Source organism: Hypanus sabinus, unplaced genomic scaffold, assembly GCF_030144855.1.
Source record: "Hypanus sabinus isolate sHypSab1 unplaced genomic scaffold, sHypSab1.hap1 scaffold_221, whole genome shotgun sequence".
In the NCBI taxonomy this organism is placed as follows: Eukaryota; Metazoa; Chordata; class Chondrichthyes; order Myliobatiformes; family Dasyatidae; genus Hypanus; species Hypanus sabinus.
Window position 1 is genome coordinate 637,414 of NW_026780320.1, and position 12,551 is coordinate 649,964.

The 12,551-nt window shown below is 45.3% G+C and overlaps 1 protein-coding gene across 3 annotated transcripts; it reads left to right on the forward strand.

Annotated features, from left to right (window-relative positions):
* Positions 1-1,577: 1,577 nt before the first annotated feature.
* On the forward strand, positions 1,578-9,547 carry LOC132387791 (gastrula zinc finger protein xLCGF3.1-like). 3 transcript variants are annotated; one of them, XM_059960160.1, is made up of 3 exons: positions 1,578-1,690; positions 2,648-2,815; positions 8,695-9,547. In XM_059960160.1, the coding sequence occupies exon 3, from the start codon at positions 9,097-9,099 to the stop codon at positions 9,529-9,531; it is 435 nt and encodes a 144-aa protein (XP_059816143.1). In that variant the 5' UTR covers positions 1,578-1,690; positions 2,648-2,815; positions 8,695-9,096; the 3' UTR covers positions 9,532-9,547. The 3 variants fall into 3 exon arrangements, with proteins under 3 accessions (XP_059816143.1, XP_059816145.1, XP_059816144.1); XM_059960162.1 differs by having other exon boundaries at positions 8,763-9,547; XM_059960161.1 differs by lacking the exon at positions 1,578-1,690 and adding an exon at positions 1,839-1,953.
* The last annotated feature ends 3,004 nt before the right edge of the window (positions 9,548-12,551 follow it).

Genomic DNA, 12,551 nt, shown 5'->3' on the forward strand with positions numbered 1-12,551 from the left:
TAAATGCAAAACCCTGAACAGTGTTGATGATCAGTGGGATCTTAGACTCCAAGTTCATCGCTCCCTGAAAGAGACTGCACAGATTGATCGGGTGGGTAAGAAGGCAAATGACATGGTTGTCTTTATTAGTTGAAGCACTGAGTTCAAAAGTCGGGAAGTTGTGTTGCGGCTGTTACGAGCCTGCGTTCCTACTGTGACTGTTTCTTTAAGAGCGCCGGCGTGAGGAGGCGGGACTATGACGTCAGTCACAGGCTGACAGCGCTGATTGTGGACTGAATCGTAAGGGAGAGAGAGAGCGATCTGCAGACAGGCAGTCGGCCAGTCTAAAGAAAGAGAGAGACTGGAAAAGCTGATCGCTTCAGTTAGTTGCAGCTGAGGCTTTGAACTCTCCTATGCCCACAAGAGTGGGTTGATCATCGGTACACGGAAACACAACGAATGTGTGTGGCTGTCACTTCGTATAATCCATAGGAGTAGATTTTGGAATATCTTACTTTAATCCTTGCCTGGGTATGCCGTGTGGTAACCCCTGGAAGACGGTATTCCTCTGACAGGTCACTTTCGCTGATAACTCGTATGTGGACGGATTCAACGGATAAGAACTTCGTCGACGGTTATTTTGAAGTAACCGCCTTTTCTCTACATTTCACTCCGGATCACAAATTTCTCTCTCCCATCATTTATTCCGTGGATTACTGAACTTTCCTTCTTTACCATCACAATACTCTGGGCTTTGTTCCCTCAGGCTCGATAGTCTGGGAATTATATTTACACTTATATCCACTGAACACTGTTAACTTTCGTTAAGTTACTATGTTATAAGTAAATACTAATAAACAGAGTGTTTTAACCATCAAAACCAGAATCCAGTGTGAAATCTATTGCTGCTGGTTCGTTTCTAAAACGTCACAGTTCGTAACACAGCTTTATAAAACTAGTTAGACCACATCTGGAGTGTTTCATATAGTTCTGGTCGCCCCCATTCTCGGAAGGATGTCGGGGCTTTGGAGAGGACGGGGAAGAGTTTTACCAGGACACTGCCTGGTTTAGAGGGCATGAGCTATAACGAGAGATTGGACGAACACAAAGTACACTGCTGATGCTGTGGTCAAATCAACACGTACACACACGCTGGAGGAACTCAGCACTGACGAAGGGTCTCGGCCCGAAACGTTGACGGCTCGTTTCGACGGATGCAGCCCGACCTGGTTGGTCAAACTTGTGTTGTTTCCTCCGGAGCAGCGCAGGCTGGGGTGAGACTTGATGGACATTTATAAGATTACGAGAGGAATAGACAGAGTGGACAGATGATATATTTTTCCTGGGGGTTGAAATGTCTAACACTTTTAAGGTGAGCGTCGATGTGAGCGGCAAGTTTGCTTCTTTCCACAGAGTAGCGGGTAACTGGATCTCTCTGGGGTGGGAGACCAAAACCGGTCACGTGATGCAGTTTACCCCCACCCCCCCCAATTAAACCGTAGGTGGGCAACATCGCGCTGCCGTTTCTGTGGCCCCGCCCTCCTGATGACGTACCACACTTCGCGCATACTCACTGTCTCCGGGTGTGCGGTGTATTCCTTAACGCTCGGTGCTGAAGTCTGCGGGATCGAGAAAGGCTTCTCGTCTCGTATGTCCGGGAGCCGGGGCTCTGGATTACTGTGTCCGGGCTGAAGATATCACTTTCCTATTGGTGAGTATTGAGACTGATCCCGAGCAGGGAGGTCCGATGTTGGCCGTCAGCCCCGAACTGAGGGCCAGTTACTCATTTATTTTCCAGTTATATGGGCTCGGCAAAAATATGTCGACTTCACTTAATCTGCTTTGAACGATTCAAACCAGGAGCCCAGGCTGTCTATTTCCGCAGAATTGAAATGGGAGACCAACCAACAGGTCACGTGAGGCTGCGTGCCGCAGATCCGCCCCGCCCTCCGCTTTGTGACGGAGGATCACGTGGTGTGTTGATAACAAGGTTAACATGAATAATATCAGGAACGATCGGCTTCATGTATGAGGAGCATTTGATGGTTCCGGACCTGTGCTCGATGGAGTTCAGAGGGATGGTGGGGGTGGTGGAGGGATGTATGGTTAAGTAAACATACCGAATGCTAAAAAGCCTGGATACAGTGTACATGGAGAGGATGTTTCCATTAGACAGAGAGTCTGTGATCTGACAGCACCGTCTCAGAATAAAAATACCTTCTGTTAAAATTCAGCTGAGAAAAATCTTTTGGCCAAAAGGTGTCTGAAGTGTGGAATTTGTGAAGTTTGGTAGAGGCTGCCGTTTGGGTATATTTATGAGGGAGATTAATACATTAAAGATTGTTAAGTAGCTACAGGGTTACAGGAGGAAGGCAAGAATATGGTGTTGGAATAAAAATCAACCATGGTTGAGTGGTGGAGCAGATCAGAAGGATTGAATCATCTGAATCTGTTCCTTCTGCCTGACCATGACTGAATGATGGCTCCTTCTGATTCTATATCGTTTTGTGACGTGTGTGGGACAATAAAAGATTGCTCACTGAGATCATTACTGTATATTTGCCTTCAATATTTAAATTTCAGTGAGTTTTGTTCTTAATAACATGAATCGGAAATGTTTGGTTCTCTTTGTTATTGTTAATATGCTTCAATATCTTTCAATTTGAAGTTAGACCTGCAGTGAGAGATTTATTGGAAGAAAAACCCCAACTGGAGGAAAACCACGACTGATGACGAGGGAGCAGCAACAAGTGAACCAACCCGAGGACTGGGAGCATCAATCAGAGAGAACCCAACTGACTCGGAGATTCCAGTGATTCAGTCAGGAGAAATTTTGGTGAGTCTTACTTCCTGTTCTTTAGACATTTCATACCTGTACAATGGAAGGTAGCAAATAGCTGGAGTGAGACTGAACATGTCCAGAAGTACCAGTTATGCCTCCGTCAGACCCAGTTGCAATCACTCCAGGTCTGGTAATGTGCATCCAGCAACCCTTTGAAACCACTCCCATTATGTGGAAGTCGAATCTGGATAAAGTCACTGAGAGACTGTATAAGTACAAACTCTTTATTCCAAGCATCGGGCTTACTCAGTCGCTCAAACAGGAACAGTTGATGACTGTTCCCGCCCAATCCACTAACTGACTAACAATTCCCCTTATACCACTGATATATCTGTCCAGATACCCTCCACACAAGACATGCTGGAGCCAAAGTTATTTACTACATGACAAGCTGGAGCCCCTAAAGACAGAGTACAAAACAGTCATAATGGCTTACACACACACAGAACAGACTGAAGCTGTACTATCTCTAGATGTGAATGTGCAAGGAGATAAGCATCCTGAAACCCTAGCTAGCTACCCTCAAGAAGAAATATGGCTCAGCATGGCTTAGCACATCTGTTGATTATCAGCAGTTTCTTTCAGAAAAACAGGCTGCTATTTTTTAACAAAGTGTTAACCCTTTTACGCATTTTGTCATTCCCTCCTTTTGATCATTACATGATCAACAAAGCAGTAATTTTTTTGCAGGGAAAGCAAATGAGTACAACATTGACTTATCAGTGGGAAAAAAAAACAGTGTACAACAGTATTTATAACAATGCTATGGACAACTGTTAGGTCATAATGCAATATCCTGTTCCATGTATTACTGAACATACCTTCAAAGACCACCACTTCGATCCTTCAGTGAACCGATGTAAATCATGCTCTGCTTTCTATCTAGTAGCTATCAATCACCTTGGCAGTGTGCTTGGAGAGGGATGTAATGTTAGTAGATTCATCAAGGATATAGGTGCAGCATTCTGTGTCAATAATAGCACAGGTTCCCCCTTTCTCAGCTGGGATAAAGTCTACAATTTTGTAGGACTGTTTGCCAGATTGCAATCATTTCGGTGGATATTTCTGTTACTTGGGCCTGTGTTTCTGTCAGGGTCCCTGCAGTGTTGTGGCCAGCTCCTCAAGTGCTGTAGGTAAATTGATTGTCTCTCGTGAATTCCTGGCTACTCCATAGGCGAGAAAAGCGATCATCCAAAAGCACTCAATCTGTTATTCCTCTCTGCTGCTGGGCACCTGCAACTAAGACCAGGATTCATGTTTCCCAGTGTAGGAAATTCCATTTGATGGGAACTTGAGATACCATCCCTCAAAACACTGACAGCCACTGTCATCTCTGACTGGACCGCAGTTCCTCACCTCACTTCCCCGGGTGTTATTTGAGAAATCCCAGGCTTAGAGTTCCTCACTCTGGTTGAGCGGAATTACTGACATTGGAAACATAGTTTTACCATGCTGTGAAATTGCAGCACAAACGCAGCAGGCCCCTAGTTCTGCCTATATGGCATAGGTGTGACAGAGAGACAGAAAGGTGTTAACATGGGGGCCCACGGATATCGTTTGAGCAATAAGGCAAAACACAAAGACCACTATCAACGAATACATTTTCCTTAAGTCCGAGAGAGCCCTTCTCCTCAGTTCCTTCTGTAACACATTTTCAGTATGTTCAATGTATCCATCGAGATTGCCCCTTCGGTTTCACAGCCGTGGGAGTGGTCAGTAACACCTGATATGGTCCTGTCCACTGAGGTCAGAGTTTTCCTCAATCACAGTTCTTGATTAGGACAAAATTCCCAGGTTCTATGGTGGGATAGTCACTCCTCTCTGTGGGGTAGTTCTCTTCCTTGTAAGCCTGTCATACCTGTGAATGTAATGCTTGGAAAATTTTGGTTAGTTGGCATGCATATTTCCCAATCTCTTCCCTTCAGATATGCATATCCAATTTTGCTAGTAGACTTTCTGGGAGCAATGGTACACAAGGCCTTAGTTCCCAGGGTGTCTTCATGGGCCATCCAGAAATGATTTCAGCTGGTGACAACCCTGTTTTCCCCTGTGGGGTAACCCTCATGTGGAATCAGGCTAATGGTAGGACCTTCAACCAAGTGAGTCCAGTCTCCGCTGTTAGTCTGGCCAGTTTACTCTTCAGAGTGCCATTGGCTCTTTCCACTCAGCCAGCGGCCCGTGGGTGGTGTACACCGTGGAATTGTTGCTTGATAGCTAGTTCGTTTGGTACCCCTTCGTATACTTTCACCACAAAGTGTGGGCCATTGTGAGAGCTCAGCATCTCTGGCAGGCCATACTTGGGAATTATTTCCCATAATAATAACTTCACAACAGACATAGTAGTATTATTGGTAGTTGGAATAGCTTCAACCCATCTACTAAACACATCTATAATATCTAAACAGTATCTATAGCAATGTACTCTAGGCAATTCAATAAAATCAACTTGTAGACACAAAAAGGGTCCACCTGGCAAGGTACCCGGTGTGCAGGGTACAGGTTACCAACCATTCCCTCCTTTCAGGTGTGTCAAATCATGTATATGATCGACCAATATTGGTAAAAACTGTGTAGGAACACAAACCTGTCCCACTGGAGTAATCCAAATAGCTAGGTTGGGTTCTTTCTAGCACCCCATCTAGGACCACAATTTGCGCTGCTGCTCAGAGATGTCCCCATGAAAAGTATGTACCTCCCACATGTATGGCAAACCTGTTCTGCTTAAGACACAGAGGGTTGCCTGATGGGAACCCGAGGAGACTACAACTACTAGGATTGTGCCACACTTTTCGCTGTCTCATCCGCTAAAGCATTGCATTTAGTGACTCAGTCAACATGTGGGTGTGGGCCGCTCATTAAATAACAGCCAAAGCTCGAGGTAGCTGTAGAGCGGTGAGTAAGTTGTTTACAAAGGTGACATTACTAATGGGGTGGCCAGAGGAAGACAGGAATCCCCATGTTCCCAGAGAGCCCAGTAGTCATGTACAATTCCAAATGCATAACGGGAGTCTGTGTAAACATTCCCACTTTAGTCTGTTGCTGGGATACAGGCACGAGTCAGAGCAAACAGCTCAGCCTTCTGGGCGGAGACAGCTGCTTCAAAAGAGGCCTTCTCAATTACTTCACTGTCCGTCACTATTGTGTAGTCAGAATATCGTTTTCCTGCTGGATCCACAAAAGAGCTTCCATCCTCAAGGAACATTACCTCGGGCTAGAGGGGGTTTTGAGGAAGGGATGGGAGAGTCTGTCCTTCTTTCACGGTGATCCAGACAGGGGGCAGTTGGTGCAGTCAACTTCATTGCCTGAAATTGAGCAGAGATTGTGTGCAATGTCTTGGGTTCAGTCAATTTTAAAAGAGAGTCTTACCAGATGTCCCGTCTTCACCTCAATGTCCTTCCAGTATCGGAGTTGGCCCACGGCCAAGTCTTGCCAGTCTCCCTTGGTGCTGGAGGCTTGTTTCCTCAGGGTGAAGGCAATGAACTCTAGGCTCTTTGACGTGAACCCAGGGCAAACCCTAACGATGGTATGGGGAGCCACCAGTCCTGTCTGTCACCAAAGGAAATCCGGAACTTCGGCCAGTAATGTGCTGCCCTCTTTTCCTTAATCCTGTCCAATCAACATGACTGGGAACTTCTCTCGCTCGAGGGGTGCATAATATTGGCTTTCCTCAATGAGCACCCCATAGGGTCATAGCACAGAGTCACATGAGGGTCGGCCGCTGACGGAAGGGGTTCAAACGCGGTGGAGTCCAGATTAAGTGCCCACTACTGGGGATTCGGAAACCGGGGAAGCTGTCGGTTGTTCACTAGTCCCAGGGTGATGCCCTTATCTGTGTCTCCACTACTCCTGTCCTCCACAATCAGCTCCTTTGTTTTTGTGATAATGAGGGAGAGTTTGTTTTCTTGATACCAGTCAGATATTGTTCAGACCTCAGACAGAGTCAGCAATCAAATGGTTGGGCATGGTGCGATGAATGTGCTGAGCTGTGTATATCACAATGCAAGAAGCATTGTAGGAAAGCCAGATGAGCTCACAACAGGGAATTATGATATTGTGGCCATTATAGGGGCTTGGTTGCACCCAACAGTCTGAGGGATTTAGAGGAACAAATTTGCAGAGCGGTCACAGACCATGCCAAGAAACAAAGGTTGAGATTGTAAGCGATTTTAACTTTACATATATTGACTGGGACTCCCATACTGTAAAAGGACTAGATGGGGTAAAGTTTGTCAAATGTGCCCTTAATTGGTACGTAAAATTCCCGATGTAGAAGTGTGCAATAAGCTGTTAGGCAATGACCAGGGCTGGTGACAGAAATTAGTGTTCATAATGCCATGAAATTCAAAATAAAGATGAAAAAGGAGAGGTCTGGACCATGGCTTGAGATTCTAATTTGGAGAGAGGTCAATTTTGATGGTATCAGAAAGGATCTGACAAGTGTGGATTGGGACATGCTGTTTTCTGACAAAGGAGTACTTTGTAAGTGGGAGGCCTTCAGAAGTGAAATTTTGAGGGTGTAGAGACTTTATGTGCCTAACAATGTAACAGTTGAAACGTAACTGGTGCAGGGAATCTTGGCTTTCTGGCTATATTGAAGCCCCGGATATTTCGTTCCTTTAAATGCCTCAGACTTTTGGGTGCTACCAAGACTCATTAATCATCATCCATGCCCTGAGCTCATCTGAACATTTTCATTGTCTTCTGTTGGTTTCTAGCTTCCCAATAGATTTTGCTCTTTTGTTTGCCCTCTCTTTGGCTTTTATGTTGGATTTAGCTTCTCAATTCAACTATGGTTGTGTCCTCCTGGTTTCCAATGTTTTCACTTCCTTGGGATATGTGGATCACTCAGCTCCTGAATTGCTCCCAGAAATTCCAGCCATTGCTGCTCCGTTGTCACTCCAACCTTTTCCCTTCCAAACAAGTTTGTCCAGCTTCTCTGTCATAGAATAATGGAGACCTTCAAAATGGAAACAGGCCATTTGGCCCATCTAGTCAATGCCAAAAAAAATTTAAGCTGTCTATTGCAACTAACTGCACCGAGACCATCGCCCTCCATACACCTACCATCCAGGCTTCCATCAAAACCTCTTTGAAATGGTGAAACCGAGCTCGTATTCACCACTTGTGCTGACATGTCATTGCACACTCTCACGACCATTTCAGTAAAGAGCTTTTCCATATGTTCCCATTAAATTTTCGCCTTCCCCACTTACCCATGACCTCTGGTTGCCATCCCACCCAACCTCAGTGGAAAAAGCTGCTTGCATTTACCCTATCTATACCCTCATAATCTTGTATACTTCTGACAATTTCCCAAAGCTATGTACAATGTCCTTGTTTATGTTTAGAGCCTGTTTTACGTGTATAGGATGATGAGGGGCATTGATCATGTGGATAGGCAGAGGTTTATTCCCAGGGCTGAAATGGCTAACACGAAGGGGCATAGTTTTATGGTGCTTAGAAATAGATACCGAGAGGATGTCAGGGGTAAGATTTTTACCCAGAGAGTGGTGGGTGCGTGGAATGCACTGCAGGCTATTTGTGTGAGAGTATTTCAGTTACTGTGGGGCCAGGAGCCCGTGCTGCTCAGTGGGAAGAGGGAGCAATACCAATGGCGAGAGTCAAACTGAGCCAGGTCACAGATTGGAGATGGGAGAGATGCCCCATTCTTAAAGAGACAGGAAGAGCATCAGAGAGTTTGATGGTCATTCCAGGTACCAGCACTGTGCCCAGTTAGAAGATGATTTCTCACTCCAACTTGGGTTGAACTTCACTGTAAGAGTGTGTTGCCAGATCACACCGTGACAACTCAAGTGATCTCATATGAAAAGTTGCCCCACACACATTGATGGATTTTGTAAATCTTTTTACAGGCTAAAAACAAGGAATTTATCTACGGGAATCTCGAACACAAAATGCCAATTTTGCTGTCTCTGTCCAGATATTTAAGAAGTGGAGCAAGGGATTCACTCGATCATCCTTCCTGCTCAGGCTGTGGGGAGGGATTCACTTGGTCATCTGACCGACTGGCAAAGCGGAAATTTTACACGGGGAGAGGCCGTTCATTTGCTCAGACTGTGAGAATGGATTCAGTGGGTCTTCTCAACTGAATGTACATCAGCAAGTTCACACTGGACAAGGCCATTCACCTGTTCTGTGAGTGAGAAGGGATTCAGTCGTCTTCCCACCTGTGGACACACCAGTCAGTTCACACTGGGCAGAGGCTGGTCATCTGCTGAATTTGTGGGGAAGGATTCACTCGGTCATCTGACTTCATGGCTCACCAGCGAGTTCACACTGAGGAGAGGCCATTCACCTGCTCGGAATGTGGGAAGGGATTCACCTACTCATCCCAACTGAAGATACATCAGCGAATTCATACTGGAGAGAGGCCATTCACCTGCTCAGACTGTGGGAAGGGATTCACACAATTAGCTGGCCTACAAGCACACCAGTCTGTTCACACTGGGGAGAGGCTGTTCACCTGCTCAGACTGTGGGAAGGGATTCACTTCGTCATCTCAACTGAAGGTACATCAGCGAGTTCACACTGGGGAGAGGCCGTTCAACTGCTCAGACTGTGGAAAAGGATTCACACAGTTAGCTAACCTACAAGCACACCAGTCAGTTCACATCGGGGAGAGGCCGTTCTCTTGCTTAGACTGTGGGAAGGGATTCAATTCATCATCTAAACTGAAAGTACATCAGTGAGTTCACACTGGGGAGAGGCCATTCACCTGCTCAGACTGTGGGAAGGGATTCACACAGTTAGCTAACCTACAAGCACACCAGTCAGTTCACTCTGGAGAGAGGCCATTCACCTGCTCAAACTGTGGGAAGGGATTCACTTTGTCATCTCAACTGAAGGTACATCAGCGAGTTCACACTGGGGAGAGGCCGTTCACCTGCTCAGACTGTGGGAAGGGATTCACACAGTTATCTGGCCTGCAAGCACACCAGTCAGTTCACACTGGCGAGAGGCCGTTCAACTGCTCAGACTGTGGTAAGGGATTCACACAGTTATCTAGCCTGCAAGCACACCATTCAGTTCACACTGGCGAGAGGCCATTCACCTGCTCAGTCTGTGGGAAGGGATTCACTCTATCATCTTGCCTACTGACACACCAGTCAGTTCACACTGGAGAGTGGTCATTCACCTGCTCAGACTGTGGGAAGGGATTCACTCGGTCATCTCAATTGAAGGTACATCAGCGAGTACACACTGGGGAGAGGCCATTCACCTGCTCAGACTGTGGGAAGGGATTCACACAGTTAGCTGGCCTACAAGCACACCAGTCAGTTCACACTGGGGAGAGGCCGTTCACCTGCATATTCTGTGGGAAGGGATTCACTCAATCATCTCAATTGAAGGTACATGAGCGAATTCACACAGGTGAGAGGCCATTCACCTGCTCAGACTGTGGGAAGGGATTCACTCGGTCATCTCGCCTACTGACACACCAGTCAGTTCACACTGGAGAGAGACCGTTAACCTCCTGTTAATGTGGGAATGTATTCACTCAGTCATCTAACCTTATGTAACTTTCACTCCGGCTAGCAGCTTAATATAGGGGGTGATAGCCCCCTAGCTCAGCCAAATGTATGTGGATGCTGCGCCGCCTCCCCTGTTACAAATCAATACCCCAAAATAACGAACAGTACACAAGATGTGATTCATAATTCTTACTTTGACTAAAGGGTTAGTAAAGTAAAAAAAAAGGGCCCACTCTCCCCATTTGTGGCTTCTCATCTCTCCACAGCAAAAGCCCATGAAATTCTCTCATTCAGACTCACAAGAAAGAACATTTCTGTCATTGGATAGCCCAGCACTCCAAAACCCTGTTATCTCTAGTTGTATCCTAAACATTGCTGCTGCAGAGAAACCACTACCTCAGCAGTGAAACATTACAGAGAGGTCATTACATTAGCAGTGAAACCTTACAGTGTGTTACACTTACAACACACTACCGGATTCACACAGGGGAGAAAGTTTCAATAAGCTTCATGCTGGATATTTGTCCATCACCATTGCTGAATGCTATTTTGAGAGTGATTGTAAGTGTTGAACTCTGCAATTATTGCTGCTGCTCACCACACCCAGTTCTGCACCCTGGTCACTGGACATGGGGGGAGTTTCTTCTGCTGCATATTCACTTTTAATGGGACTAGATCTGTGACAAATGAATCAGTTCTATCTTAAGCACTGTCTCTGTTACTTAGTGAATTTATAACACACCTAGTGTACAGTAGAGAGTCAACTCAGGCCGGCTGAACCCTGCCAGTGATTCTGTTCCACAACAGATCTTTCAAATCCTCCCCTGTTGTTCACCTCTCACTCTCCCTGGGATGAGGTCCAAATAGTCATCACTCTGTGGGTGAATATGTTTCCCTTGAATTTCTTGCAGACTGAAGAAGTCGAGCTGACTGCGCATCTGTCTGAGATGTTCTTTGCCCCTCTAATCTCTGGGCTGAGGAAGAATGACATTGGGAGTTAACCTCCTTAATCACGACTCATGTCCACATTATGGGTCACTTTCCCCACTTCTAAAATGTTGTTAGCGAACACCACTGTCCTCTAAAGACTGAAAGCAGAGTGGGAAGTCATCAATTGGATTTTCAATGAAGCTGGGTCCAGAGGGAGGTCTGCACAGAGCAGAATTTGGGGCCCTGGACGATGTTCGGGGTAAGAACGTATGATGAGGAGAGGGGATTCAGCAACAGGGCATGTCAACGAATGACATTTGGAAGCAGATTGACAGAGAAAGTAATTAGGTTATCTGACTGACGACACAAACACTACCTGTGGTGAGGTGTTCCACTGGTTGAGGAACATGTGTGTTAGGAATGGTTTTATCTATTGGGGGAGTTATTCCTGCTTGTTTATCCTGTAATATTATAACCAGATGGATTGACCTATCTGAAATAATGTATTGATGATCATATAATTTGCAAGATTTTGGCTCTAAAACTGGATCAGGCTTGAATTTATGGTGTTTTCATGAGGTGATGGAGGGCATTCATGAGTTTGTATTTTAAAGCAAGATTTTGGTGAAAGATATTTGCCACTTGATTGTACCTGCGTAAGTAATCAGATTGAGTTAAACTGCTGCAGGATCCTAGAATGTGTTGGACTGTGTCTGGTTTCTCTTGGACTTTTCTGCACTTACTGCTTTGTTTGTTTGTATTTCATGAAGTTTCGATTTGTTTTACTTTTGTTACCCACCTCGTCCTGTATTTCCGCAAGGAACTCCTCTGTTTCTGGGAAGAAGTCTCCAACTCTCAGTCAGGTGCTCGATGCTTCCTTGTCACCATCTCGTCTGCTCAGATCATTGGGATGTCTCCCATGGAGGGTCATACACATTTCACTGGTTAATGTTTTCATCCAGAGTGATGATTTATTTTTCTGAGCCAGCTTGTCATTTAAGTTTTATGGTCTGTATTTCTTATCATAATTGCATATACACACATGGAGTCAGTTCAGTTCCTCAGCCATATCCTTATCTCCATTTACAATTTCTCCAACATCATTTTCTTTCGGTCCTATATCTACCTCACCTGTTTTTTTACTCCTTATATACTTGAAAAAGATTTTAGTATCCTTTTTGATATTATTTGCTATCTTTCTTTCATAGTTCTTCTTTTCTCTATTAATAACCATACTTTTCTTTCGTAAGTTTTTAAAAAAAACTTCCCAATCCTCTGTCTTCACACTAAGTTTTGCTTCCTTGTAT